At 42.6% G+C, this 27,884-nt stretch overlaps 1 protein-coding gene across 1 annotated transcript in view; it reads right to left on the bottom strand.

The window, feature by feature from the left end:
* The window catches only part of LOC126141399 (glutamate receptor ionotropic, kainate 2), a 1,424,310-nt gene that overhangs the window by 249,026 nt on the left and 1,147,400 nt on the right, over window positions 1-27,884 (bottom strand). Inside the window, exons 8-9 of the mRNA XM_049915245.1 lie at window positions 13,410-13,613; window positions 4,332-4,535 (exon numbers count right to left, since the gene is read on the bottom strand). Of these exons, the coding sequence (XP_049771202.1) occupies window positions 4,332-4,535; window positions 13,410-13,613 (408 nt within the window). The remainder of the gene's footprint in view (window positions 1-4,331; window positions 4,536-13,409; window positions 13,614-27,884) is intronic.

The raw sequence follows: 27,884 nt of genomic DNA, 5'->3' as shown, positions 1-27,884 counted from the left end.
ACCCTCCAAAATTACGTAGCAAATGACTACAACATGAATACCTCATATGCTGTCATACTTGTGTATTTATTCAATGAATAGTCAACTATTCTGACAGTAACTTTAATATTAGTTACAACTCATGATACAAAATAATGGAAATTTAAGAAGTTGGCCAGTCTCATGTTTTAGTTGACACTACCTTTGTAAAGGAATGCCAATGACGCTTTGTAAAAGAGTACCAAAGGCCCTTCTGACAAGCAAGCCTAAATAATTCTTTGAACAATATTTAACGACAATTGTTGGCGTTTATCATGAGCTCACTTGTGCAAGAATACTGGATTATTTGTTTATGAACAAACCTTTATTTTATCTGTTGTAAATAATCTGAGTGTGACCGAATATTAGCAGCATTTCTTTTATTTAAACGTTGTTGCAGTATATTAGTTTACTACAGGTTAGTGGTCAAGTTCAGTCAGATGATGTCTGTAGAACATAAGAACGATACGTTTTTGGTGGGGACAGCTTTCAGCCAATGGAAAAGCAGACAGTGGTGCATCACTATGGGAGTCAAGTGGAGACTGGGACTTCTCAACTGAATAGTTCAAGGGAGCGATTCTGGGCACTTTTACATTGATGCTATAAGGAAGAAGACCTGCATGTGGTAAGGTGTAGTATTCGACTTTGTAGGTGATTGGTTCTGGGTGGTGAACAGGCGCTCTAAATCTCAAGGGACTTTATATTTCGAGAGGTCTGAAAGCGCTCCAGAGTAGGACTCTTTAACGTTTTCTACTTGCTTTACGGAACTGAGATTAGACAGAGTATGAATTACTGTTCTTCGTGTAGCATGTTTTAATTTGTGGACCATCATGTTGAACTCTGCACTTTTTTACCTGCTGAATATTTCGTGTATTGTGATTACGAAATGGAATTAGTTTTCGTGTATCTTTGATGACAGTTTAGTTTGCGGAGTTTGCTACCATTCTCAGAACACACTCAACGTAGCATTACTGCATTTGATGAGGGTATTTTCTTTCTGTATTGTAAATGAATATCATAAGACCACCTCGATGGTCGGGTGGCCGAGCGGTTCTAGGCACTACAGTCTGGAACCGCGCGACCGCTACGGTCGCAGGTTCGAATCCTGCCTCGGGCATGGATGTGTGTTATGTCCTTAGGTTAGATAGATTTAAGTAGTTCTAAGTTCTAGGGGACTGATGACCTCAGAAGTGAAGTCCCATAGTGCTCAGAGCCGTTTGAACCATAAGACCACCTCCCATTTATTTGAGATGTTCTTTCTTGAATAAAAATTAGTCGACATAATTCTCTGTCATCTACATCAATTACAGACGTTAGAACAAGCCCTTCTCATTAAATTAGTCATGTAACTTTTACTTTGTAGTTACGTGTATTTTATTAACTCACTGTTCTAGCCAAGGCGCAGACTATTTGACTGAAGGAGTACAGCTACAGGTTATTTATTATTTGCAGTGAATTAGCTGCGGGGTATGAAAACGGACGTGCACAGCTCGAACCTATGACCGTATCGAGTTATTCTTTTTAAACAGCCATTTATAGCCCAGCCCAAGTACCTAAAGTACGAGTAACCACAGGTAAAGACACAATCGGTTTGCTCATATGGACTGCTGTTTCGAGGAGAAACTACACTATCAGTATATATAACGGTAGTATCTGTTCCAGAAAGAACAGTTACCGTGGATGACCATGCAGCTTTGCTAGAAATGAAATGATAATTGATGGATAGAGCGTCTGCCATGTAAGCAGGAGATCCCGGGTTCGAGTCCCGATCGGGGCACACATTTTCAACATATCCCCAATGAAGTACATCAACGCCTGTTTGCGGCTAGGGTGTCCATTTAATTATCATTACACTATCAGTAACCTTTAGGTAGCGTCGCAACTGCTTGGCAGTGAGGTTCCGCTCGCATCTTCGTCTTCAGCTTAGGTGTATGACCCTACCATGCCACAGGTACATCGATGACACTCACTTCGTGTGAATGCATAGTGAGGAACAGATCGGTGACTTCCTAAGATATCTGAAAAGTCTCCTTGGCAACATAAAATTTAATATATAAATAGGAAAGCACCAAATTGTCACCCTTTCAATATGTGCTGGTTACGAGGGATAGTGGGAATATGGGACACAGCGTGAATCGGAAACAGGCAGACATGGACCGATACATGTACATACTACCAAATCATACCCGAGCAAGAAAAAAAGGAATGATTAATACGGCCGCGACGGTCGTAAGACGAATACGTGAACCGCAACGCCTCGGACGCGAGTTGCAAGAGCTGCAATGCGGTCTGAGACGCAATGGGTACTCCATCAGCTGTTTAAGAACTGTCACGGAACCTAACAGTCACGATGTTAATAGTAATATCGGAAATGAATTTCCTGCATGAGTCCGCGATCATTGTGGGTATTTTGTGATGTAACCGTCTACACCGTTTACTACAAATTCTTTACCTATTACAACATTTCGCCTACGGCCATCATCAGATATCATAACGCTTAGAAACTATAAAAGAAAGTTTTGTGTCAGTACTAAAAAACAATTCCTGGATTTATGTTAGGCATAGTTTTCAGTACTGGCAAGAAACCTTTCGTTACTTCTAAGCTTCATGATATCTGATAATGGCAGTAGCCGAAACGTAATAAATAGAGAAATTTTAAAAAGAGACATAGCCGGCTTTAGTTAAAAAATGCTAGAGCAAGTGACACTTCCGCAGAAGAAATGTCGGGTACGGCTTTTCCGCCGTACATCCCCAGAGTGACAGACACAATAGGTCACAAATTGCGCAAACATGGCGAAAAGACTATTTACAAACCTATGAACAAGATCCAAGAGTATCTCTGTTCGTCAAAGGACGGAACGGACCCACTTGCGACCCCTGGAATATACAGCATATCTTGTAATGTTTTAAAAATCCATGTTGGATTTACTGGGCGATCCACCAACATCAGGATCACAGAACACATACAAAACTGCAGGTTGGTGACAGGTGGGGAAATCAACTGTGGCGAATCATGCTGTCTGGGTGACTGACCATAAAATAAAATAGGCAGACACGGAGGTGGAGAAGAGCTACCACCTACTTTTGTCCAAGAAAGCCACATTAATCAACAAATTTGACAACAGCTTCAAGAAAGAGTAAAGCCTCTACATAAACCGAATCCTGTATTTCTGTGTTGCAGTCAACGACCTTTGCATGTAGCGAGGGGAGAATCACAGCGGTAATATAGCCAGAGAAAAGCCCTCAGATGTTTGCACGACAGGTACATTGGGCCGCGAGCTCGATTCCAGTGACGTTTCAGCGTACTGCACATTTGCGGTAACCCACAGACAGATGGCGATATTTCTCGTGTTTTGCAGGCTGTTGTGCAATTGTGTAGGTCTGCAGCTTTCATAAGTTTTGTATATGTTTACGTGATACAGTAATCTCTAGAATTATGTACAAGCCCTAATGGCGTAGTGTTACCACACACGCAGAGCCTGTTATGAGGCTGTGACATCCATTGGCGCCTCTAGTGCTAGCGCCGTGTCGCGACGCGGCCTGTAGTGTAAGAACAGAGCCGGAGTTGCGGTAGTATCTAGCTTGCGCTTGTATGTGATGGAGACATTTAACATTTATAATGTCATCTCTCTTGGACGCATATGTGCTACTTACGACCATTTAGTAAGGCCTGAGTGTTATAGGCAACTATTAATGTGAATCGTCCTGGCAGATTAAAACTGTGTGCCGGACCGAGACTCGAAAGCGGGACCTTTGACTTGCGGGCAAGTGCTCTACCGTTTTTTTTTTTTTTTTTTTTTTTTTTTTTTTTTTTTTTTTTTTTGCCAGCTCGGGATTCAAGCCGGAAACCATCTGAGCACTGGGAACTATTAACTGTTTGCCTTGATGTTGTAACCTGTATGTGTCCTAAGGTATGTAACTGAATTTACATGTATACATGTTATATAAGTGGAATCTAAGCCCACTTTTATAATGATTTCTGTCTTCCCTAGATCCGATGATGGTGGCTTTAGTTTCGCCGGAACCGGTTATCATGGAATAAAAAGAATTTCTGCGATCTTGGCTACCAGTTTATTGTTTTACAAGCATCTAGATCGCTCGCACATGAGCGCAATGTGCTCCGTGCATAACTGTAATTCTTGATTTAATATGTTAAACCTTTAACGTAAGATTGTACCCATTAGTGAGTAAATTATGAAGGCAGTTTAAATTCGGTCAATAATTTTATGGAGAACACTGAAGACCAAATTGTTGTTGTTCGTGGAAGCTGGGACTGGGTGTTTTTAGGTGGCAGACACTTGTTTGGTGCTCACCTTCTCCATGAGCTCGCGCACGATGCCGTTCCACTCCCTGGTGTCCGGGTCGTAGACGCCGTACATGTGGTCGGGGACGAGCTTGATGGCGTAGTGGAAGCCGACCTGGGCAGCGATCCACTTGAGCAGGTCGATGCAGAAGCCCTCGTAGCGCGCGTTGCCCGTCAGGTTGTGGTCCTCCTTCACCATCACGTACGGCTTCTCCTGCCGACACAGGGGCGCCGTTCAGCGATGCGCGAGCGCGAGCGCGCCGCTTGCTGGCAACGAGACTACGGGAGCCGTGGAAGCCAGGCTGCGCCTGCTTCTTGTACACCGTGCTTTGTCTGTTTCAGGAGGAGCGACAGGAACGTAATACTGGTAGAGTGTTCCACAACATTTTGGCCCTTTACATATTCTGTCAGAATAAAAAATACTAGGTTACATACTCTCATGAGAGATGCCGCAGCTGCATATTTAACAAGATTTAGTGTAAAACTTTCAGTTGCAAATGGTCGAAATGATTATAAGTGTAGAGTGATTAATTATAGTCGTCTAATCTATAAATAGAGGCGGACATACATATCTATCTGAGTAGATAACATAGACAGATAAAACTGTCAGTATTTTTAAAGTTTTTGTCACATGATTTCCCAAATATAGGCATTCCAGGATCAATTTGTGATTCCAATTTCGGAAATTAGTCGTATTTCCTTGTCAAGTTGGTGTTTTTCACAAAATAACATCTCGTATTTTAAATGTTTAAGTTATTGAAGCAGAAGTAATATTATAAAGGAAAACACTTCGTAATATTCTGGAAAATTATATTTATTTATTCATGAACCATCTTTTGGCTTCCCAGGATGTCTTCAGGTGACAAAAGAATATCGCAGGTAGTAGGATAAAGCCGATCCCGGGCCACATTTGATATCAAATTAATATGCGGATTAATTGGCTAATCAAACTACCATCCTAAGTTACTGTTACGCTAACTGGTTTCTGACCTTCTGAGGGTTGATTTATGACACCATGGGGGTAATCCATCCTTTTAAGAAACCCACTACCTGTCAAACTCGTTCTTCCACACCCCTCTGGGGTAAGAGATACGTTTTTTGTCACTCCCTGCCACTTCCCCCCTCTCCACTCCTGGGAATCCCCCAGCGCTTCTCCCCCCCCCCCCTTCCCCACTTTCTCATTCCCCTCTCAGATCTGGAAATTGATGGGAAAAAGACCCAATACGTGCAGAGCTGCTGGAGAGGAAGGATCTCACGACATGAAATTCAAATCGATGTTAGTTGACATAGTAATATATTATTCAAAATGGTTCAAAGGGCTCTAAGCACTATAGGAATTAACATCTGAGGTCATCAATACCCTAGGCTTAGAACTACATAAACCTAAGTAACCTAAGGACATCACACACATCCATTCCCGAAGCAGGGTTCGAACCTGCGACCGTAGCAGCGGCGTGATTCCGGACTGAAACGCCTAGAACCGCTCGGCCACTGCGGCCATCTAATATATTGTCCAATTCAATTTGCATATTCTTTATTTTATGAATTTGTGGGAGGGAGGGCTCCTCTCCCTCCCCTCTGCAACTTTCCATGTCCCGTCCCCCATCTGGAGATTGGCGAGACAGGTATCATTACAGTCTTCAATGCCATTCACATGCATATAGACTCCACTCTACACTGAAGAGCGAAAGAAACTGGTACACCTGCCTAACATAGCGTAGGGCCCCTCCGAGCATCCAGAAGTGCCGCAACACAACATGGGATGGACTCAACTGCCTTATAGTAGTGCTGGAGGGAGCTGACACCATGAACCCTGCAGAGCTGTCCATAAATCCGTAAGAGAACGAGGGAGATCTCTTCTGAAGAGCACATTGCAAGGCATCCCAGATGTGCTCAATAATGATCATATCTGGGGAGTCTGGTGGCCAACGGAAGTGTTTAAAATCAGAAGAGTGTTACTGGAGCCACTCTGTAGCAATTCTGGACGTGTGGGGTGTCGCATTGTCCTACTGGAATTTCCCAAGTTAGTTAAAACGCACAATGGGTATGAATGAATGAATGAATGCAGCTGATCAGACAAGATGCCTACGTGCGTGTGTGTCACCTGTCAGAGTCGTATCTAGACGTATCAGCGATCCCATATCACTCCAACCTCACATGCCCCACACCATTACAGAGCTTCCACCAGCTTGAACAGTTAGCTGCTGGCATGTGGGGTCCGTGGATTCATGAGGTTGTCTCCATACCCATACAGGTCCGGCCGCTCGATACAATATGAAACGAGACTCGTCCGACCAGGCAACATGTTTCTAGTCAACAGTCCAATGTTGGTGTAGACAGGCCCAGGCGAGAAGTAAAGCTTTGTGTCGTGCAGTCATGAAGGGTACACGAGTGGGCCTTCGCCTTCGAAAACCCATATTGATGAGGTTTCGTTGAATGGTTCGCAACCTGACACTTTTTGGAGGGTCAGCATTGAAATGTTTCACAATTTGTCACTTTGAACGACTTTCTTCAGTCGTCATCGGTTCCATTCCTGCATGATCTTTTCCCGGCCGCAGCAATGTCGTAGATTTGATGTTTTACCGTTTTCCTGATATTCATGGTACATTCGTGGATTGGTCGTACGGGAAAATCCCCGCTTCATCACTACGTCACAGATGCTGTGTCCTATCGTTCGTGCGCCGACTGTAATACCATGTTCACACTCATTTAAATCTTGATGACCTGCCATTGTAGCAGCGGTAACCGATCTAACAACTGCACCACTCTCTTGTTGTCTTATACAGGTGTTGCCGACCGCAGCGCCGTATTCTGCCTGTTTAAATATCTCTGTATTTGAATACGCATGCCTATACCAGCATCTTTGGCGTTTCAGTGTAGTCAGTTCTTGCCCACGACCGTGGGCGCAGAACTGCCCGTGTGGCCCATGGAGGTGCAGTCTCTAGCCTTCTCCTAGACAGTGCGGATGCAGCTCCCAGCACTCCTGTGGCTGGTACATTGCGCGCTTCGCGTTTGCGAGTGCGTTTTTTTTTCCCGCCAGATATGTTAAGTGGAAACGTTGTGGTGCAGGAGGGTGCACCTGCTCTCAAACGTTGTTACATAAAAGACCTTGGATATATTTAGCGCTTTGATGTATTTGTTGCAGAAATTTAATTACTTGATTTGCAAAATGTGTGTGTGCAAACGTTCAAAATATGTGTCATTATGAAGAAGAATCATCATGAAGTGGTGGTGAGAGCATTAAGCAATCTGTTTGAGTTACATCCACCGTATATTTTCCCTATCCTGTTCCCTGTAAACTGTTAAACTATTAATTTGATAGTGTAGTGCAAATGTATCATTTCCTTCGTTTTTGATATCGCAGTTGTGACGTCATAAAAGTGGGCTATTTTTCACACCCAAATAAAGAGTTCCACAGCCCGGCATTTCCCACCAATTTAATTAATCATTTTAATTAAAGTTTAAACAAGTAATATATTGAAACTTCCTGGCAGATTAAAACTGTGTGCCCGACCGAGACTCGAACTCGGGACCTTTGCCTTTCGCGGGCAAGTGCTCCACCAACTGAGCTACCGAAGCACCACTCACGCCCGGTGCTCACAGCCTTACTTCTGCCAGTACCTCGTCTCCTACCTTCCAAACTTTACAGAAGCTCTCCTGCGAAACTTGCAGAACTAGCACTCCTGAAAGAAAGGATACTGCGGAGACATGGCTTAGCCACAGCCTGGGGGATGTTTCCAGAATGAGATTTTCACTCTGCAGCGGAGTGTGCGCTGATATGAAACTTCCTGGCAGATTAAAACTGTGTGCCCGATTCTGGAAACATCCCCCAGGCTGTGGCTAAGCCATGTCTCCGCAGTATCCTTTCTTTCAGGAGTGCTAGTTCTGCAAGTTTCGCAGGAGAGCTTCTGTAAAGTTTGGAAGGTAGGAGACGAGGTACTGGCAGAAGTAAGGCTGTGAGCACCGGGCGTGAGTCGTGCTTCGGTAGCTCAGTTGGTGGAGCACTTGCCCGCGAAAGGCAAAGGTCCCGAGTTCGAGTCTCGGTCGGGCACACAGTTTTAATTTGCCAGGAAGTTTCATATCAGCGCACACTCCGCTGCAGAGTGAAAATCTCATTCTGGAAGTAATATATTGCTAGAATTTATTACGTATTTCGTAACATGAGATCCTCCCAGTTCAGCAGCTGAGCACAGAATGAGTCTTTTTCCCACCAGTTTACAAGTTTGAGATAGGAGGGGAAAGTGGGGCAGGGATGGGAAGGGGCCCTGTCTCCCATAAACTGATTAAATTAAGAATATGCAAATTGGGTTGAATAACATATTATTATATCAATTGACATTGATTTGAATTTTGTGTTGTGAGATTTCTTCGTTCCAGCAGTTCGGTACAAATTGAATCTTTTTCCCACAATGTCCAGAAGTGATGGGAAGACTGGGGTGATTTCCCAGGAGGGGAAAAGTGGCTGAGATCTGAATTGGGGAGTGGTGACAAGAATTGTGTCGCTTATCCCAGAGTGATGTGGGTGGACGAGGTGGAGGGTTTGGGGGTTTTGCAGAAGGATGGCTTTTCCTCAAGGAGTAATAAATAAATTAGGGTAACAATAAATTAAGGGCGGTAGTTTAATTGATCCATTTAATTAAGTAGCTTACCAATTTGATATCGAAATAGCGTCATGATTGGCTTGATCGTACTATTGCGGGAAACACAGGTAAACATGAAGTGCGACTTAATATTATTCGTACAAAGTCGCTCTTCATGTTTATCAGTGTTTGCGACTTTCAGTTGTCACATGAAGATGCGCTGAGCAGCCGAAAGACGATTCATGACCAAATAAATATAATTTTACTGAACATTAGGATGTGTTTTCCCTTTTTATTATTATTATCATGTTATACTAATCATTGATGGAAAATTCAGTTAATGTTATAAAGCACAAATTTAAACTTTGAAACAATGTTAATATTTTTACAATTATTCTTAAATTGTTTGGGCAGTTGGTAAAACCACTACAAACATTTTTCTTACGAGGAAACATCACTAACATGACCCTCCAATCGAAAATTTTGGGCATAATTGTGATAGTGCGCAGTTCTGAAGTGAAAGGACAGCGTTTAAACTTTCGCACACATTTGTTGTTTGTCTTCTTGTCTTAAAAAGTACTCGATAGGCCCTACTGCAGCCGTGTAATGCCTCAACGCGGATTAGAATACAGAAGAGCGGCAACCAGATTTATCCTGTCGGCGGCATGTCGAAGGTGAGGGAACAGGAGGGATATGGTCGTCACATCTGTCTAACGTGTAATGGAATATTGTTCGAGAACACGCAATTCTACGCCAAAAATCAATATGAACATGTTCAATATTGTATTAACAGTATTCTCGTATTGATATTCTGCAGCTATATATACACCTCAAAATCAAAGTGAATGAACTTTAGCAACTGAAGAATTATTATGAAATGAAGTTAATGAACTTTGATTTACGTTTTAATCATGCCAATCATGTTGAAGAGTAGCGCATCTCCTGCAAATGTTCTTCACTTTAACAACGCCAGCTTTAAAGCACAAACAAACTAACGCACAACAGTGATGTTAATAATTGAATAACGCTACTCTACTTCTTTAATGACACACTCATTCGTTCATTCATTCACCCAGCATTTGTGGATCTCAAAATAATATTTTTCGGAATAAAAAGGTCTCTGGCGTCAGATACATGCTAGATACCGCGCACTTTGACGCAATGGACAAAACATTTTACCAGTGTTAAAACACTTTTTCGTAAACCTCTCACTCACACATTCCATTCTACACTAGTTCGTTCTCAGGCATTAAACTGCTGCAGTGGCGCAGAGTGACAAACAACCACTGCGGTGAAAACTGTGTGCTGTCAGACGCACGTCCCAAATTTTCGAACGGGATCTATTTCTGTGATTAATATCGTGCATGTGTGATTTTTCTGCTTAAAATATGAGGTAAGTTGATGATGTATCCTTGTTAGCAGCATTACGAGTACGCTGTTAGAGTTAATATTCGTCTTTCTATTTCTTTTATATCCTGGCATAATCTCCATCGAAGCTGTTCCTCCTGAACATCCAACAATGGTCACCATCTCGTGCTCTTCTGGGTAATGTTGCCGACTTTCGATCATGGGGTCACGGGTTCGATTTCTGGCCGGCTCGAAGATGTTTCCTGCTCGGGACTGGCTGTGTGTGTTTGTGTTGTCTCTATCATCATTCCACTATCAGCGACGCGTAATTCGTCTAAGTGGCCTCACCTGGAAAGACTTGCATCGGGCGGCCGAACTCCCGGGAATGGTTCCTGCTACCTCTTCCCCACGTTCTTAAATTCCTGATGGAAGTATGCGTGCTTTTTCTCCTTAAAATATGAGGTACGTTGATGACGTAACCTTGTTAGTAGAATTACGAGTACGTTGTTAGAGTTAATATTCGAATTTCTATTTATTTTATATCCTGGCATAATCTTTATCGTAGCCGTTCCTCCTGAACATCCAACAATGGTCACCAGCTTGTGCTCTTGTGGGTAGTGTCGCCGACTTTCGATTGTGGGGCCACGGGTTCGATTTCCGGCCGGCTTGAAGATTTTCCCCGATGGGGACTGGCTGTGTGTGTTTGTGTTGTCTCGATCATCATTCCACCATCAGTGACGCGTAATTCGCGTAAGTAGCCTAACTTGGAAAGACTTGCATTGGGCGGTCGAACTTCCTGGAAGGGGACGCTGGCCAGATATGCTATACGCATCATACTCTCATTCCATGGTTCCTAGTACCTCTTCCTATGTTCTTAAAATCCTAATGGAAGCATACTCCTTGCTCTTCTCTCTAATGTCCCAGAATTTCTGGGAAATAGTATCTGAGTGTAAGAAGCTGACTTCTATACTCACGCTATCACCTAACTTCTTCAAATTTCCCATCAATGTTTTGAGACTGCTGTTGTATTTAGGGTATTTTTCACTCCGTATAAAGTTTTTAGTATTAGACTTGAAGGCAGCGCATTCACTGTACTCTCGAATTCATAATCCTTCATAAATTTTTAAATTTGAGGACCAACGAAAATCAAGGCTTCAGTTTTTCTCAACTCATGAAGCGAAATTTCAAATAAATGTATTTAAAACTGAGTCCATCTTGCAAGAAAACCCTTAAATCTGCTTCATCAACTTCAGTGTTATATGTCGAGATGGAAGCAATACGTTGTTGTTGTCTACAAGCTATTCACGCAAGATCTTTTGAGTCTACGGCATATAATTTCTCTGGTTTGCCAAAAATTTTACACTCCAGAGCCTTAGCTTTGCCTGCCTACTCTAGTCAATAAAGAGCAGGGCATCTTTGTGTACCAGGCGTGCTTTTCTAATGAAATTACTAAAACTAAAAATTAAATAAACTGTAATTTATTATGAAAAATCTGAATACAATAGAAGATAACAAAGAACAGTTTAAGAACAAATTTTTTAAATAATCTGATATCACGTAGAATGATGCAGTATTTAAAATTTTGAAAAATTAATGCTGATTAATCAAAAGCTGTGGAAAGTAAAATTGAGATACACCAGTTGAAATACAGTAACGATTAGAGCGTCTTGGTAAATGAATATTATACAGTGACGATAGGAGTAATTATTTACCATTCACAGCAGCAGCTTAGCCACACAAAATCGCACCACAGACACATTCGGACACGTTCGGTTAACGGGCTAACTTCTAACTAAACTTCATTGCTGATTGTCTGTCTTACTATGGCCACAGCCCCTCATTTCCGACTTCTTGTACTCTGGAAAAATTTGGTCTATTCGGCGTCCCCTATCATGCTCTGATCTTATCATCAGGTTATTTTTGTCCACCGTGTTTCTTGTAAACAGTAACGGCCTTATAACACAATCCTGGTGTAATACTGAATTTCCTTGTTTGTGTGCGCGAGGATCCTACTCCCCCCCCCCCCCCCCCCATCACACACACACACACATACACACACACACACACACACACACACACACACACAGATACACAGACACACACAACACTCACACACACACGCTCGCAAGCGCACGCATTCATTGATTCATCTCTTCACTTCGATTTTGCTTCTGTGAAAATCAAACCGAGTGTGCAAAGCCGTAGGGTTGTAGTATTCCGTTGTTCATCGCATCCTATCCGTCCTGAGAACTGTTAGAAAAGTGAGATATGTCCAAAGTATCTGCTGAATCTGGTGATCAACCGTTTCGGTTCGCACCCATTTTGCGCTGTTTTTTTTCTATTTTTCATTGACGAAAACTCTTTCTGTTTTACATAAAACGCTCCACACGTCTTAAGTTCATGTGTCTTGTGTGTATCCGTCAAATTTTTCCCACTGTTCATTACTACTGCTGTAAGTAGGCTGTTTAGGTTCTTCTATTGGTAACGCCGCCGCCACGTAGCGCTCTCTGTATGAAAATCACTGGCTGTGCTGTGTGCAGTCTGTGGCTAGTTTGCATTGTTGTCTGCCATTGTAGTGTTGGGCAGCTGGACGTGAACAGCGCGTAGCGTTGCACAGTTGGAGGTGAGCCGCCAGCAGTGGTGGATGTGGGGAGAGAGATGGCGGAGTTGTAAAATTTGTAAGAGTGGTTGGCATGAACTGCTATATATATATTATGATCATTAAGGTAAATACATTGTTTGTTCTCTATTAAAATCTTTCATTTGCTAACTATGCCTATCAGTAGTTAGTGCCTTCAGTAGTTTGAATCTTTTATTTAGCTGGTAGTAGTGGCGCTTGCTGTATTGCAGTAGTTCGAGTAACGAAGATTTTTGGTGAGGTAAGTGATTTGTGAAAGGTACAGGTTAATGTTAGTCAGGGCCATTCTTTTGTAGGGATTTTTGAAAGTCAGATTGCGTTGCGCTAAAAATATTGTGTGTCAGTTTAAGCACAGTCTTGTATAATTGTTCTAAGGCGACGTTTCACTGCTGTTAATAATTTATCTCTATCAGCCACGAAATGTTTGCTTACTGAACTAAACGAGCTCGTTATGAATCTTTTTTCCCGAGTAGCTGTACCTTACGCAGTCACGCAGGTGGCAAGAAGCGGGCGGAGCGCTTACCTCCCTGGTCATGACGACGAGGGTGATGTTGTTGACGCTGGTCTCGTAGAAGGCGCTGGGGTCGGTAATGTTGACGCCGCCGGCGGGGCTCCAGAAGCCGACGGAGCGCAGCTGCTCGCGCTTCAGCTTCAGCAGGTCCAGCTTGAAGTTGCTACGCTTCCCCTCCGTGAACTCGATGTGGCCCGTCAGGCCGTGCAGACCCGCCTGCGACCAGAGGGCAATCGTCGCGATGTAATGGAGCCAACTACAGCTGCACGCAAGGTGTACAGTGGGTGAAGAAAGTATGGAAACACTAAAGTCATCTAACCGTGTCTAATATGGTGTATGAAAACCGTTGGCATTCAAAACAGTAATCATCCAGACATGAGGTGACGTTTTAAGGTGTATTAATACAGGGTGTTACAAAAAGGTACGGCCAAACTTTCAGGAAACATTCCTAACACACAAATAAAGAATAGATGTTATGTGGACATGTGTCCGGAAACGCTTAATTTCCATATTAGAGCTCATTTTAGTTTCGTCAGTATGTACTGTACTTCCTCGATTCACCGCCAGTTGGCCCAATTGAAGGAAGGTAATGTTGACTTCGGGGATTGTGTTGACATGCGACTCATTGCTCTACAGTACTAGCATCAAGCACATCAGTACGTAGCATCAACAGGTTAGTGTTCATCACGAACGTGGTTTTGCAGTCAGTGCAATGTTCACAAATGCGGAGTTGGCAGATGCTCATTTGATGCATGGATTAGCACGGGGCAATAGCCGTGGCGCGGTACGTTTGTATCGAGACAGATTTCCAGAACGAAGGTGTCCCGACAGGAAGGCGTTCGAAGTAATTGATCGGCGTCTTAGGGAGCACGGAACATTCCAGCCTATGACTCGCGACTGGGGAAGACCTAGAACGACGAGGAAACCTCCAATGGACGAGACAATTCTTCGTGCAGTTGACGATAACCCTAATGTCAGCGTCAGAGAAGTTGCTGCTGTACAAGGCAACGTTGACCACGTCACTGTATGGAGAGTGCTACGGGAGAACCAGTTGTTTCCGTACCATGTACAGCGTGTGCAGGCACTATCAGCAGCTGATTGGCCTCCATTTGTACACTTCTGCGAATGGTTCTTCCAACAATGTGTCAATCCTCTTTTCAGTGGAAATGTTCTCTTTACGGATGAGGCTTCATTCCAACGTGATCAAATTGTAAATTTTCACAATGAACATGTGTGGGCTGACGAGAACCGGCACGCAATTGTGCAATCACGTCATCAACACAGATTTTCTGTGAACGTTTGAGCAGGCATTGTTGGTGATGTCTTGATTGGGCCCCATGTTCTTCCACCTACGCTCAATGGAGCACGTTATGATGATTTCATACGGGATACTCTACCTGTGCTGCTAGAACATGTGCCTTTACAAGTACGACACAGCATGTGGTTCATGCACGATGGAGCTCCTGCACTTTTCAGTCGAAGTGTTCGTACGCTTCTTAACTACAGAGTCGGTGACCGATGGATTGGTAGAGGCGGACCAATTCCATGGCCTCCACGCTCTCCTGACCTCAACTCTCTTGACTTTCATTTATGGGGGCATTTGAAAGCTCTTGTCTACGCAGCCCCGGTACCAAATGTAGAGACTCTTCGTGCTCGTATTGTGGACGGCCGTGATACAATACGCCATTCTCCAGGGCTGCATTAGCGCATCACGGATTCCGTGCGACGGAGGGTGCATGCATGTATCCTCGCTAACGGAGGACATTTTGAACATTTACTGTAACAAAGTGTTTGAAGTCACGCTGGTACGTTTTGTTGCAGTGTGTTTCCATTCCATGATTAATATGATTTGAAGAGAAGTAATAAAATGAGCTCTAACATGGAAAGTAAGCGTTTCCGGACACATGTCCACATAACATATTTTCTTTCTTTGTGTGTGAGGAATGTTTCCTGAAAGTTTGGTCGTACCTTTTTGTAACACCCTGTATATCATCCTTTTACTTGATACTGATATTACATAAGGCACTGTAGAAAGTGTAGTTTCTTCCCTTTGACTGTGACAAAAAGAAGTTACATTTGATTTGCGTTAACTCTCTCGTGACGTAGAAGAAAGGACACTTCTATTTCGAAGCTGTTCTTGGATAGTAATAGTTTAACGTTACCGCCTGTGATTATGAGTAATTGACTTTATGTTCTTAACCTGACAATCAAGAACATTAAATGTTATGTAAGACTATTTACTTGAACCGTGTCTTCGGTGGTAATCATGTAAAAAAACTGGGACAAAATTATATATTTCGTGAATGTCAAGAATAATAATAATAATAATCATAATATCATTCAGTTTCATTTATTTAAAAACTGCCAAAATAACTGCGGTACACAGTTCACTCAGAAACAATTTGGCCGGCCGGAGGGTCCGAGCGGTTCTAGGCGCTACAGTCTGGAACCGTGTGACCGCTACGGTCGCAGGTTCGAATCCTGCCTCGGGCATGGATGTGTGTGATGTCCTTAGGTTAGTTAGGTTTAAGTAGTTCTAAGTTCTAGGGGACTGATGACCTCAGAAGTTCAGTCCAATAGTGCTCAGATCCATTTGAACCAGTTTTGAAATAATTTGTTTGGTACTGACCGTGAAAAGAATAGAAGTTTACTTTCAAAATAACTGCACTCAGAACTCTTATTGGACTTCAAGAAAAGTAAATGATTGTTGGTTCTAATTAATGTAATATGTAAATTGTAACTACATACAAAATTAATTTTAGAAATAAATGTGAACCAAATGAAAAGATTCTGTATTTAATTATCTCACTTGCACCGAATGAAATTTATCTTTCCTTTTTATCTAAAATAATAGAGGGTCTTCAAATGACGTAGTCGTAATGCAACAATATATTTTTATACTATGAATGGACTTTCGAGTCTACACACGCAAATCAGACTGAGACCTAATCGTCTACGAGGCTTCATCATAAGAGAGCATTTTTTAACATTGGTCCATTGTATTTACAATGGTTTCAGTAGCATCTTTGTTTTTATAATAGATACTAATAACAAGGTTGATATATTGCTGTCTTTGACAGAAGATACATTTTCAGAAAATTAAGTGGTTCATGGTGTGGGTTCCTGTGGTCATGTCCTAGTTCATGAACCACGGGCAACGTATGAGTGGCCAAGTAAGTGGTCCCGACAGTCGGGATACCAGTTACTTTGGAATAAGGCTGGGCATCTCGGACATATTCTGAGTCGTGGTCACCTTTGTGCTCATACGGCAAAGACTACCAAATCCACCGGTTAGTCCCTCAGCCGTTAGGGGTAAAACCCAATGGGACTCGGGGCAAGTAAGGCTAGCAACCTGCTTCCCTGGTACTTTAAATATGATGCTGGCAATAATCAGAGCAAAATGCCTCGGACCTTTGGAGGTGACGGAGTCCCACCTCTAACTGACAAACCAGGGACTCCTAAGATACGACTCGGCAAACAAATGGTAATAAGATGGGGAGCTATTAATATCAATGGGGGCTACTCTGGGAAGAAGGTAGAGCTGGCAGAGGCTGCAAGTAAGATGGGGCTGGACGTTTTAGCTGTTAGTGACATTCGGGTAAGAGGTGAGAAAGAAGAGGAAGTGGGAGAATACAAGGTCTACCTGTCAGGAGTCAAAGCAGGAACAGCACAATGGGGAGTAGGGCTTTACATCAGGAAAGAAATGGAACCCAGCGTAGTTGCAATAAGGTATGTAAACGAACGACTGATGTGGATAGATTTGACAGTGTCTAGCAAGAAAATTAGGATTGTGTCAGTATATTCGCATTGTGAAGGGACAGATCAAGATAAGATGGATAGTTTTTATGAGGCACTCAGTGATGTAGTTGTTAGAGTAAAGGACAAGGACAGTGTTCTGCTCATGGGTGATTTTAACGCCAGGATTGGAAATCGAACAGAAGGGTATGAAAAGGTTATGGGTAAATTTGGAGAGGATATGGAGGCCAACAGGAACGGGAAACAACTTTTGGATTTCTGTTCCAGTATGGGCTTAGTAATCACAAACTCCTTTTTAAAACATAAGAACATTCACCAGTATACTTGGGAAGGCAGGGGAACCAGATCTGTCATTGACTATATAATAACAGATCAGGAACTCAGGAAGGCTGTGAGGGACACACGTGTATTAAGGGGATTCTTTGATGACACTGATCATTATTTAATCTGCAGTGAAATTGGGATTGTGAGGCCGAAAGTGCAGGAGGTCAGATCGATATGTAGGAGGATAAGAGTGGAGAAACTTCAGGATAAGGAAATCAGGCACAAGTACATAACAGCGATCTCAGAAAGGTACCAGTCAGTTGAATGTAGTCAATTACAGTCATTGGAAAAGGAATGGACAAGGTACAGGGACACAGTACTAGAAGTGGCTAAAGAATGTCTTGGAACAGTAGTGTGTAAAAGTAGGATGAAGCAAACAGCTTGGTGGAATGATACAGTCAAGGCAGCCTGTAAAAGGAAAAAGAAGGCGTATCAAAAATGGCTACATACCAGAACCCAGGTAGATAGAGAAAGTTATGTTGAAGAAAGAAAAAAAGCCAAACAGATAATTGTAGCATCCAAGAAGAAATCTTGGGAAGACTTTGGAAACAGGTTGGAGATTATGGGTCAAGCTGCTGGAAAACCATTCTGGAGTATAATTAGCAGTCTTCGAAAGGGAGGTAAGAAGGAAATGACAAGTATTTTGGACAGGTCAGGAAAACTGCTGGTGAATCCTGTGGATGCCTTGGGCAGATGGAGGGAATATTTTGAAGAGTTGCTCAATGTAGGTGAAAATGCGAGCAGTAATGTTTCAGATTTCGAGGTAGAATGGGATAGGAATGATGGAAATAGGATCACATTTGAGGAAGTGGAAAAAATGGTCAATAGATTGCAGTGCAATAAAGCGGCTGGGGTGGATGAAATTAAGTCTGAACTCATCAAATACAGTGGAATTTCAGGTCTTAAATGGCTACACAGGATAATTGAAATGGCCTGGGAGTCGGGACAGGTTCCATCAGACTGGACAAAAGCAGTAATCACACCAATCTTTAAACATGGAAACAGAAAAGATTGTAACAACTACAGAGGTATCTCTTTAATCAGCGTTGTGGGCAAAATCTTCGCAGGTATTGTTGAAAGGAAAGTGCGAGTATTAGTTGAGGACCAATTGGATGAAAATCAGTGTGGGTTTAGGCCTCTTAGAGGTTGTCAGGACCAGATCTTTAGCTTACGGCAAATAATGGAGAAGTGTAATGAGTGGAACAGGGAATTGTATCTATGCTTTATAGATTTAGAAAAGGCATATGACCGGGTTCCTAGGAGGAAGTTATTGTCTGTTCTACAAGATTATGGAATAGGAGGCAAACTTTTGCAAGCAATTAAAGGTCTTTACATGGATAGTCAGGCAGCAGTTAGAGTTGACGGTAAATTGAGTTCATGGTTCAGAGTAGTTTCAGGGGTAAGACAAGGCTGCAACCTGTCTCCACTGTTGTTCATACTATTTATGGATCATATGATGAAAACAATAAACTGGCTGGGTGAGATTAGGATATGTGAAGACAAAATAAGCAGTCTTGCATATGCGGATGACTTAGTTGTGATGGCAGATTCGATTGAAAGTTTGCAAAGTAATATTTCAGAGCTAGATCAGAAATGTAAGGACTATGGTATGAAGATAAGCATCTCCAAAACGAAAGTAATGTCAGTGGGAAAGAAATGTAAACGGATTGAGTGCCAAATAGGAGGAACAAAGTTAGAACAGGTGGACGGTTTCAAGTACTTAGGATGCATATTCTCACAGGATGGCAACATAGTGAAAGAACTGGAAGCGAGGTGTAGCAAAGCTAATGCAGTGAGCGCTCAGCTACGATCTACTCTCTTCTGCAAGAAGGAAGTCAGTACCAAGACTAAGTTATCTGTGCACCGTTCAATCTTTCGACCAACTTTGTTGTATGGGAGCGAAAGCTGGGTGGATTCAGGTTACCTTACCAACAAGGTTGAGGTTACGGATATGAAAGTAGCTAGGATGATTGCAGGTACTAGTAGATGGGAACAATGGCAGGAGGGTGTCCACAATGAGGAAATCAAAGAAAAACTGGCAATAGATGTAGATGTAGCAGTCAGGGCGAACAGGCTTAGATGCTGGGGTCATGTTACACGCATGGGAGAAGCAAGGTTACCCAAGAGACTCATGGATTCAGCAGTAGAGGGTAGGAGGAGTCGGGGCAGACCGAGGAGAAGGTACCTGGATTCGGTTAAGAATGATTTTGAAGTAATAGGTTTAACATCAGAAGAGGCACCAATGTTAGCACTGAATAGGGGATCATGGAGGAACTGTATAAGGGGGGCTATGCTCCAGACTGAACGCTGAAAGGCATAATCAGTCTTAAATGATGATGATGATGATGATGATAAGTATTATTTATTTTACGTGTACTTCACGCTGTCATTCATTTGTATATACGCGGGGAATATTTATATATGACTGGGACACCACAATGGGTTCAGTTACATACTATTCTATATTATGTCTATGTAGATAGCCTAAACCACATACATTTGGTTTTAACTGTGTGTCCGGTTTAAAAAAAAATTTCTACTAGATTTCATCTAGACATTGAGAGATGAGTCAGATGTGTCTGAATGTTAGATTACTTTCATAATGACATAAGCGCACCATATAGACTTTGATTAATGGTATTCGTCATAGATTATGAATTTAATGTGTGTACATGATGGAAATTATGATGGTTCTCCTTTCAAATCCATATATGATTTGTACTTAAGTCAGGTAGTCATCAGATGACATGTTGTAATAAAAAAGCTTGGTAAAACATGATTCATTTTCGAGAGTAAAATTACATACGATACTACAGTAAGTGCAAAATCTGTGCATTTGTTGCGTGAAAATAAATCAGATGTATTCTGTGTTAATTTTAATTATGACATATACAGTATAATTGTACCCTTAGATATCGATGTAGTCTTCGATAAAATAAAGTTGTAGATTCAAGCCTGTTACTGTTACATTTACATAAAGGACCTAAACCAAATGCGTTCTAGTTTTGTATAAATTTTCAAAATATGTTATTTTATAAAAATTTTTTTTGGAAGATAGTGTCGAAATTACTGTGTTCTCCGACTTGGCTTGGATTTTATTTAACATAAAGCAATTATATGGAATAATATATCAGTGCTTTTGTACAACAGAAGACGGTATTATCAAGTCACACCACACTAGTGCCGTGTGGTAGGCTTATGTGACAGAATGTTTACGTCGAGTCCTATCAGTCGGTTGTTATGTGTGAGCACTCGTATTCGGCACATTAGTAAAATGTTTATATATATTATTTCTTTTATGTTAGACATGAAGATTTCTAGTGGATTTCAAGACGGTGATATATATGTGGTGTAACGCCAATTGCAGTACTAAGGAAAAAGGTGATGAGACGTTATAATGCATAAGGAAGGTTGTTTTTCCTTAAATTGTGACAAATGAAAATAGTTGTGTACAATGTTATATCATGCCAGTTAACTATTTATTCTGACAGTTTAGTTTTTTATCCTACTGCAAAGATGGCAAGAAAGTATTGCGGAAGCTGATTACCTAAATCTAATAAATGCTTTACTAACGATATTGGCCTAAGAAAGTTTCTTCAGGGTTCACACTACTGCAGATTGACCCAACGCTAATACGTCAGGAAATATAAAGTAAGAGGTGCCCCAACCTGAAGGTCGTGGTCTTTAACTATACAAACCGGGTGTGATCGATACAGTTAAGATCACCAACACAACAGTCCGGTTGCCTAAAACATTTTAATAAAAAACTACGAAAGGGCAGGATGCTGGGAGCTGTGACTAGTTTACTGTAAGGAGAGCAATCATTTTCAGCATAGGATGGAAAACTGCGATTGAAAGGTTACTCATCTAAATTTCTGTTGCAAAATTATTTGTTTCTCCTTTCACTTTGTAGAGGTGTGAATGACAATGACACTTCGTCTACTTTCGGTATAGAAATTAATGAACTCGCATCAGTATTTTCATAACAGACGTTAAAATACTGTAATTGGATCCTTAGATATAAATGCAGATGAATCTGGCACTTGTGACAGATGCATAATTACAAAACTGTATTTGAAAGAGAGCAAAACTGGACGTCAGAAAAGAGATGCGTGGTCTTTTTCTCTTAATTCCTTTTGTTCTGGTGAACGAATATGAAATTTGTTTTGTAATCAGCTGCAGTACACCGCTGTCTGACAGGCCGGTTAAGTCAGTGACTGAATGGACAGTTAAAGAAATAAACAGAAAGAATATTAACGGCCTGAACTTCTTTTGCTGAGGTAAACAAAATTTTGAAAACCAAGTTTCCTGTGCATCTGAAAAGAAAGGTTACGATTAGCATTTATAATGAGTTTTGACTTATGGCAGTATGTATTGACTTCTAATGCAAGGATCCTGTAAAACTATTGGTTGCTCATCGGAATGTTGGAGAGAGACAAGTTGTAGGTTGTAAGGGGAAACAGGGGGGAAGAACAGCAAATGAGTAAAGGGTAAGCTGGAGTGGAACACGTGATTTCATCTGTAATGAAAATGACACGGAGGTGGTTAGAGCAAGTAACCAGGCAAAATAGATTCAGAATACATTAAAGGATTTTTTTGCTGTATTTCAAAAGATAAGATCAAGAAAACAAACGTCCTAGCGGAAAGCGGGCTGATGACGTTAGAAAATGTGCAGGTTCAAACATGAGTTTGTACAGCTGAAGACAGTACTGACTGTGTCTGGAGAAGGCCTTTAACTAGCAGTGCATGTCAGATGATGATAATGATGACTACAATGATAATGATGACTGTGACACTGATGATAATGATGAAAATTTCTTCGAGTCCTGCATTTTTGTCACTATGCTACTCAGTTCATTTTGTGGCACTCCACACGACATATTGAAGCGCAAAACTGGACTACGCAGACTGAACAATTTACCACTCACTGGTAGTTCGTATTTGGAACAAAACTATGTTTTGTTATCTCCCCTGTGCCATAGTAGATGCTCGAAGTAAACGTCTTCGGCTGCTATGAAAACGTTGATAGCTACGAACTAGTAGAAGTCCGTTGCTATCAGTACGAGCTGCGTGATGACTGTATATGATATAGTGAGGCTTTTTTGTCGGACCTTATACAGGGAAATTCAGAAGGAGTGTCACATCATTCGTGAGGTGATTATACATGTGAAAGTAAAGGAAGTAGTCCTACGAATGTGTGTCTGATTTTTTTTTTTTTTTGTCGTTACTGCACTGGTACTGGTTGAAGACATCGATGAATTATTATGAACACAACTGTGAATATTACTTACCGAAATGCTGTGTAGGTGCTGTGATGGAAAGAATAATGGTGGACAGAATAATGGTGGCAAGTGGAGAAATCGGCAGTGGCAGAGCACGCGAAGTTCTGGCAGTGGAGAAGGGCTATCACATCCGTTTGTTCAGAGAAGCTATAGAAATACACAACATGAGAATGACTTCATCAAGGAAGAAGAAGGCCTCAAGGTGAACAGCGAACGAACCGTGCAGGTAGTAAGAGGAGAACCGCACCGGAAATGACCACGGAAAAGACTTTGGACGTTGACGCGTCAGTTGCATATAATCTGCAGCGGTGAGCTCGACTGCACTCCACCACCGGTAATTGAGGCTGGCGGTTTGACAGTACCAGCCACTCGTGCTGGCGAAACGGCAGAAAAATCATCGAACAAATTAGCGCCAGAGAACTCGAGGCAGAAGCCAACAGGCAGTTTTTCAATGCTATTAAAATCGTATGTCATTTGTAAGGCTGGTGCATAATTTCTTAGCGTTTTTGTTTTGAATGTTGGTGTTCCGACTGCTGTGGGTTTATTTACCGATGGTCACTTTTTATTTGTAGTTCACTGGTGCTATCTGAGTTTACATTTTGTCATTTGGAGATAGATAGTGGAGCTGTGGACGGCACAAAATGGAGTGCCAAGAGGAGAAATCAGGACTTTCAGACGTATTCTTCTGTGACAACAGCGAAGGCAGCCAAATACATTTGCGCCATGTATGGGAATAATGCCGTTGAGTAAAGCACGGCAAGAAAATGGTTCTCTCGTTTTAAGGAGGGTCGGTTTGGTAATTGTGCACAGGCAGGGTGACGACTCCAGCGAGCGACCAAATGGCGTAAATTGCCCTGAAGATGACCCCCATCGCGGGTTGTTGAAACCGGTTGGCGGCAAAATAAATAATGCGATTGTGACTGTCATTTTGAATAATTTGCCCTTAATTTCTCTACGTCCATGATACTGAAACTAAATGATGACGATTCACTGTCTAAGTGGGATGCTAGGATCTGCTTATTAGTTCTTTCTAGCAAAAATGTTCTCCTAGCCGTCTTGATTGATTATTTATTTCAGAAATCATGGCCGCTCTCAGGAACACTAATCCTTGTCTCTGTACCGTCACGGTCGATAAGGTCAGGCTTCTTTACAGCTACTAGGTCTCAAATATTTCCATTGCGTGTAGGCTCTCGAACTAACTGTTCAAGAAAGTTTTTGGGAAAGATGTTCGAAATTACTTCACAAAACTGCCCGTCCGTACCCTTATAACTAGTCTATAGACGCCTCAGTCTACGCTAGAGAGCCAAAGAAACTGGCACACGTGCGTAATATCGTGTAGGGCCCCCGCGAGCACGCAGAAGTGCCGCAACACGACGTGGCATGGACTCGACTAATGTCTTTAGTACTGCTGGAGGGAACTGACAACATGAATCCTGCAGCGCTGTCCATAGATCCTTAATAGGAGGGTGGAGATCTCCTCTGAACAGCACGTTTCAAGGCATCCCAGATACGCTCGCCACGCAGCGTAACCGCGTGGTCTTTGGCGCCTTTCCACGGTTCTCGCGGCTGCGCCCTCGGAGGTTCGAGTCCTCCCTCGGTTATAGCAGTCTGTGTTCTCCTTAGAATAAGTTAGATTAAGTAGTGTGTAAGTCTAGGGACCGATGACCTCAGCAGCTGGGTCTCATACGAACATACCACAAATTTTTCCAGATGCGCTCAATAATGTGCATGTTTGGGAAGTTTGGTGGCAGCGGAAGTGCTTAAAGCCACACTGTAGCAATTCTGGACGTGTAGAGTGTCACTTTGTCCTGCTGGAATTTCCCAAGTCCGTCAGAATGCACAATGAACATGAACAGATGCAGGTGATCAGACATGATGCTTATGCACGTGTCACCTGTCAGAGTCGTATCTAGACGTATCATGGGTCCCATATCACTTCAACTGCACACGCCCCACACAATTACAGAGCCTCCACCAGCTTGAACAGTCCCCTACTGACATGCAGCGTCCATGCATTCATGAGGTTGTCTCCATAATCGTACAGGTCCATCCGCGCGATACAATCTGAAATGAGACTCATCTGATCAGGCGACATGTTTCCAGTCATCAACAGTCCAAAGTAGATGTTGACGGGACCAGGCGAGGCGCAAAGCCTTGTGTTGAGTATTCATCAAGAGTACGCGAATGCCCCTTCGGCTATGAAAGCCCATATCGATATTTCGTTCAATTGTTGGCACGCTGATACTTGTTGATGGCCCAGCATTGAAATATGCAGCAATTTGCGGATGGGCTGCACTTCTGTCATGTTGAATGTTTCTCTTCAGTCGTCGTTGGTCCCATTCTTGCAGCATCCTTTTCCAACCGCAGCGATGTCGTAGATTTGATGTTTTACCTGATTCATGATATTCAAGCTACGCTCGTCAAATGGTCGTACGGGAAAATGCTCACTTCATCGCTACCTCGGAGGTGCTGTGTCCCATCGCTCGTGAAACAACTGTAACATTATGTTCAGGCTCACTTCAATGTTGGTAAGGTGCCATTGTAGCAGCAGTAGCCGATCTAATAACTGTGCCAGATACTTATATAGGTGTTGTCCAACGCAGCACCGCACTCCGCCTCTTTACATATCTCTGTACTTGAATACGCATGCCTATACTAGTTTCTTTGGCGCTTCAGTGTATACTCGGTCGGTTAAAGTCGCCTCCAACTAATGCTGCACGAGGCGGGTATTTACAGCGCTAACAGGTGGAAATTGTAACATTCATTTTCGTTCCAAAAATATAAAGTTTTCGTGTAATCCAGTTTAATGGTCATTTTTACATGATTTATTGTTCTGTGAAGACAATGTGCCTTCATCGCCACCGAAATTGTTTCTTATAACGAACATTTCACGCAACGTCGCTTACAAGCAGGAAGAGTTTATAGGAGAAATAATGAAAGGAACAGTAAAGTTCAACGTCCTGTCGCCGGCTAGGTCATTAGGGACGCAGCATAGATGCTGCTTCGGGAATGGTGAAGGAAAGCAGACGTGACTTTTTCACAGAAACCATCTCAGCATTTGTATTAATCCAATTAAAGAAACTACGAGAAAAAATTAAATCTGAATGGTCGGACAGGGATATAAACCATCGACCTTCCAAATATAAGTGATACAGCGCCATCTCGCCTAGGTTCGCTAGAACTGATAACCTGTATACTTCAATCAGCAAACACTGACTGTCCTCACACAGGCTTTTACATCAGATGTGATCACGCCACTGTTTACGTAAGCCACCTGCAGTGCGTTAGTCCAGTGCCTTGCATCCATTCCCAAAGATGTACGCTTGTGATTAGCCAAAAGTATCAGAAACCACTGCAACCTCGTTCGGTAGTTACACTAGGTAACGTTTTATTAATGACGCTTTGAAATGGTTCTTTTCTAATCAACAAGAGAAAACAAAGCATTTGAATTCCGAATCCTCTTCCCATCTCGGGAAGAGGATCGTCTTTGGAAGGTCTGCTGGCATCGTACGGCGGCGAGCCTGCCTTCCGATTTGCAATGCAAACTTTAAGGATGTAACCCGAATCACGAACAGGACTTCGATCTCTGCCCGGTAGTATTAAATACTTAATTAGGGCTTCAGTGGAACCGTTTCCCAAAGTCAACTTTGTAAGCTGTAGAAGTTTTTCAATAGCGTTTCGGCCATTCGGATATGGAACCGCTTCTTAGGTGGAAATCTTTCTTAACCAATGTGTTTGCACCCGCAGCGTAGATTTTCGCCATTTGTCGATAAAAAGGCAATGAAACTCTTAAATTTTATGATGATAGTCGTGTTTGACAGGAAATGAATATTTTTCTCTGAGAATAAAGATTACGGAGAAGCCGAGAATAATCTCTTCGAATATGGTCGTTAAGGAATATGACGATAGCTACGAGGGCAGTTCAATAAGTAATGCAACACATTTTTTTTCTCGGCCAATTTTGGTTGAAAAAACCGAAAATTTCTTCTGGAATATTTTCAAACATTCCCGCTTCGTCTCGTATAGTTTCATTGACTTCCTAGAGGTGGCAGCGCTGTACGGAGCTGTTAAAATGGCGTCTGTAACGGATGTGCGTTGCAAACAACGGGCAGTGATCGAGTTTCTTTTGGCGGAAAACCAGGGCATCTCAGATATTCACAGGCGCTTGCAGAATGTCTACGGTGATCTGGCAGTGGACAAAAGCACGGTGAGTCGTTGGGCAAAGCATGTGTCATCATCGCCGCAAGGTCAAGCGAGACTGTCTGATCTCCCGCGTGCGGGCCGGCCGTGCACAGCTGTGACTCCTGCAATGGCGGAGCGTGCGAACACACTCGTTCGAGATGATCGACGGATCACCATCAGACAACTCAGTGCTCAACTTGACATCTCTGTTGGTAGTGCTGTCACAATTGTTCACCAGTTGGGATATTCAAAGGTTTGTTCCCGCTGGGTCCCTCGTTGTCTAACCGAACACCATAAAGAGCAAAGGAGAACCATCTGTGCGGAATTGCTTGCTCGTCATGTGGCTGAGGGTGACAATTTCTTGTCAAAGATTGTTACAGGCGATGAAACATGGGTTCATCACTTCGAACCTGAAACAAAACGGCAATCAATGGAGTGGCGCCACACCCACTCCCCTACCGAGAAAAAGTTTAAAGCCATACCCTCAGCCGGTAAAGTCACGGTTACAGTCTTCTGGGACGCTGAAGGGGTTATTCTGTTCGATGTCCTTTCCCGTGGTCAAACGATCAACTCTGAAGTGTATTGTGCTACTCTTCAGAAATTGAAGAAACGACTTCAGCGTGTTCGTAGGCACAAAAATCTGAACGAACTTCTCCTTCTTCGTGACAACGCAAGACCTCACACAAGTCTTCGCACCCGAGAGGAGCTCACAAAACTTCAGTGGACTGTTCTTCCTCATGCACCCTACAGCCCCGATCTCGCACCGTCGGATTTCCATATGTTTGGCCCAATGAAGAACGCATTCCGTGGGAGGCACTACGCGGATGATGAAGAAGTTATTGATGCAGTACGACGTTGGCTCCGACATCGACCAGTGGAATGGTACCGTGCAGGCATACAGGCCCTCATTTCAAGGTGGCGTAAGGCCGTAGCATTGAATGGA

The sequence above is a fragment of the Schistocerca cancellata genome, chromosome 1, assembly GCF_023864275.1.
Source record: "Schistocerca cancellata isolate TAMUIC-IGC-003103 chromosome 1, iqSchCanc2.1, whole genome shotgun sequence".
Lineage (NCBI taxonomy): Eukaryota > Metazoa > Arthropoda > Insecta > Orthoptera > Acrididae > Schistocerca > Schistocerca cancellata.
This window is presented reverse-complemented; position numbering and strand designations above follow the sequence as displayed.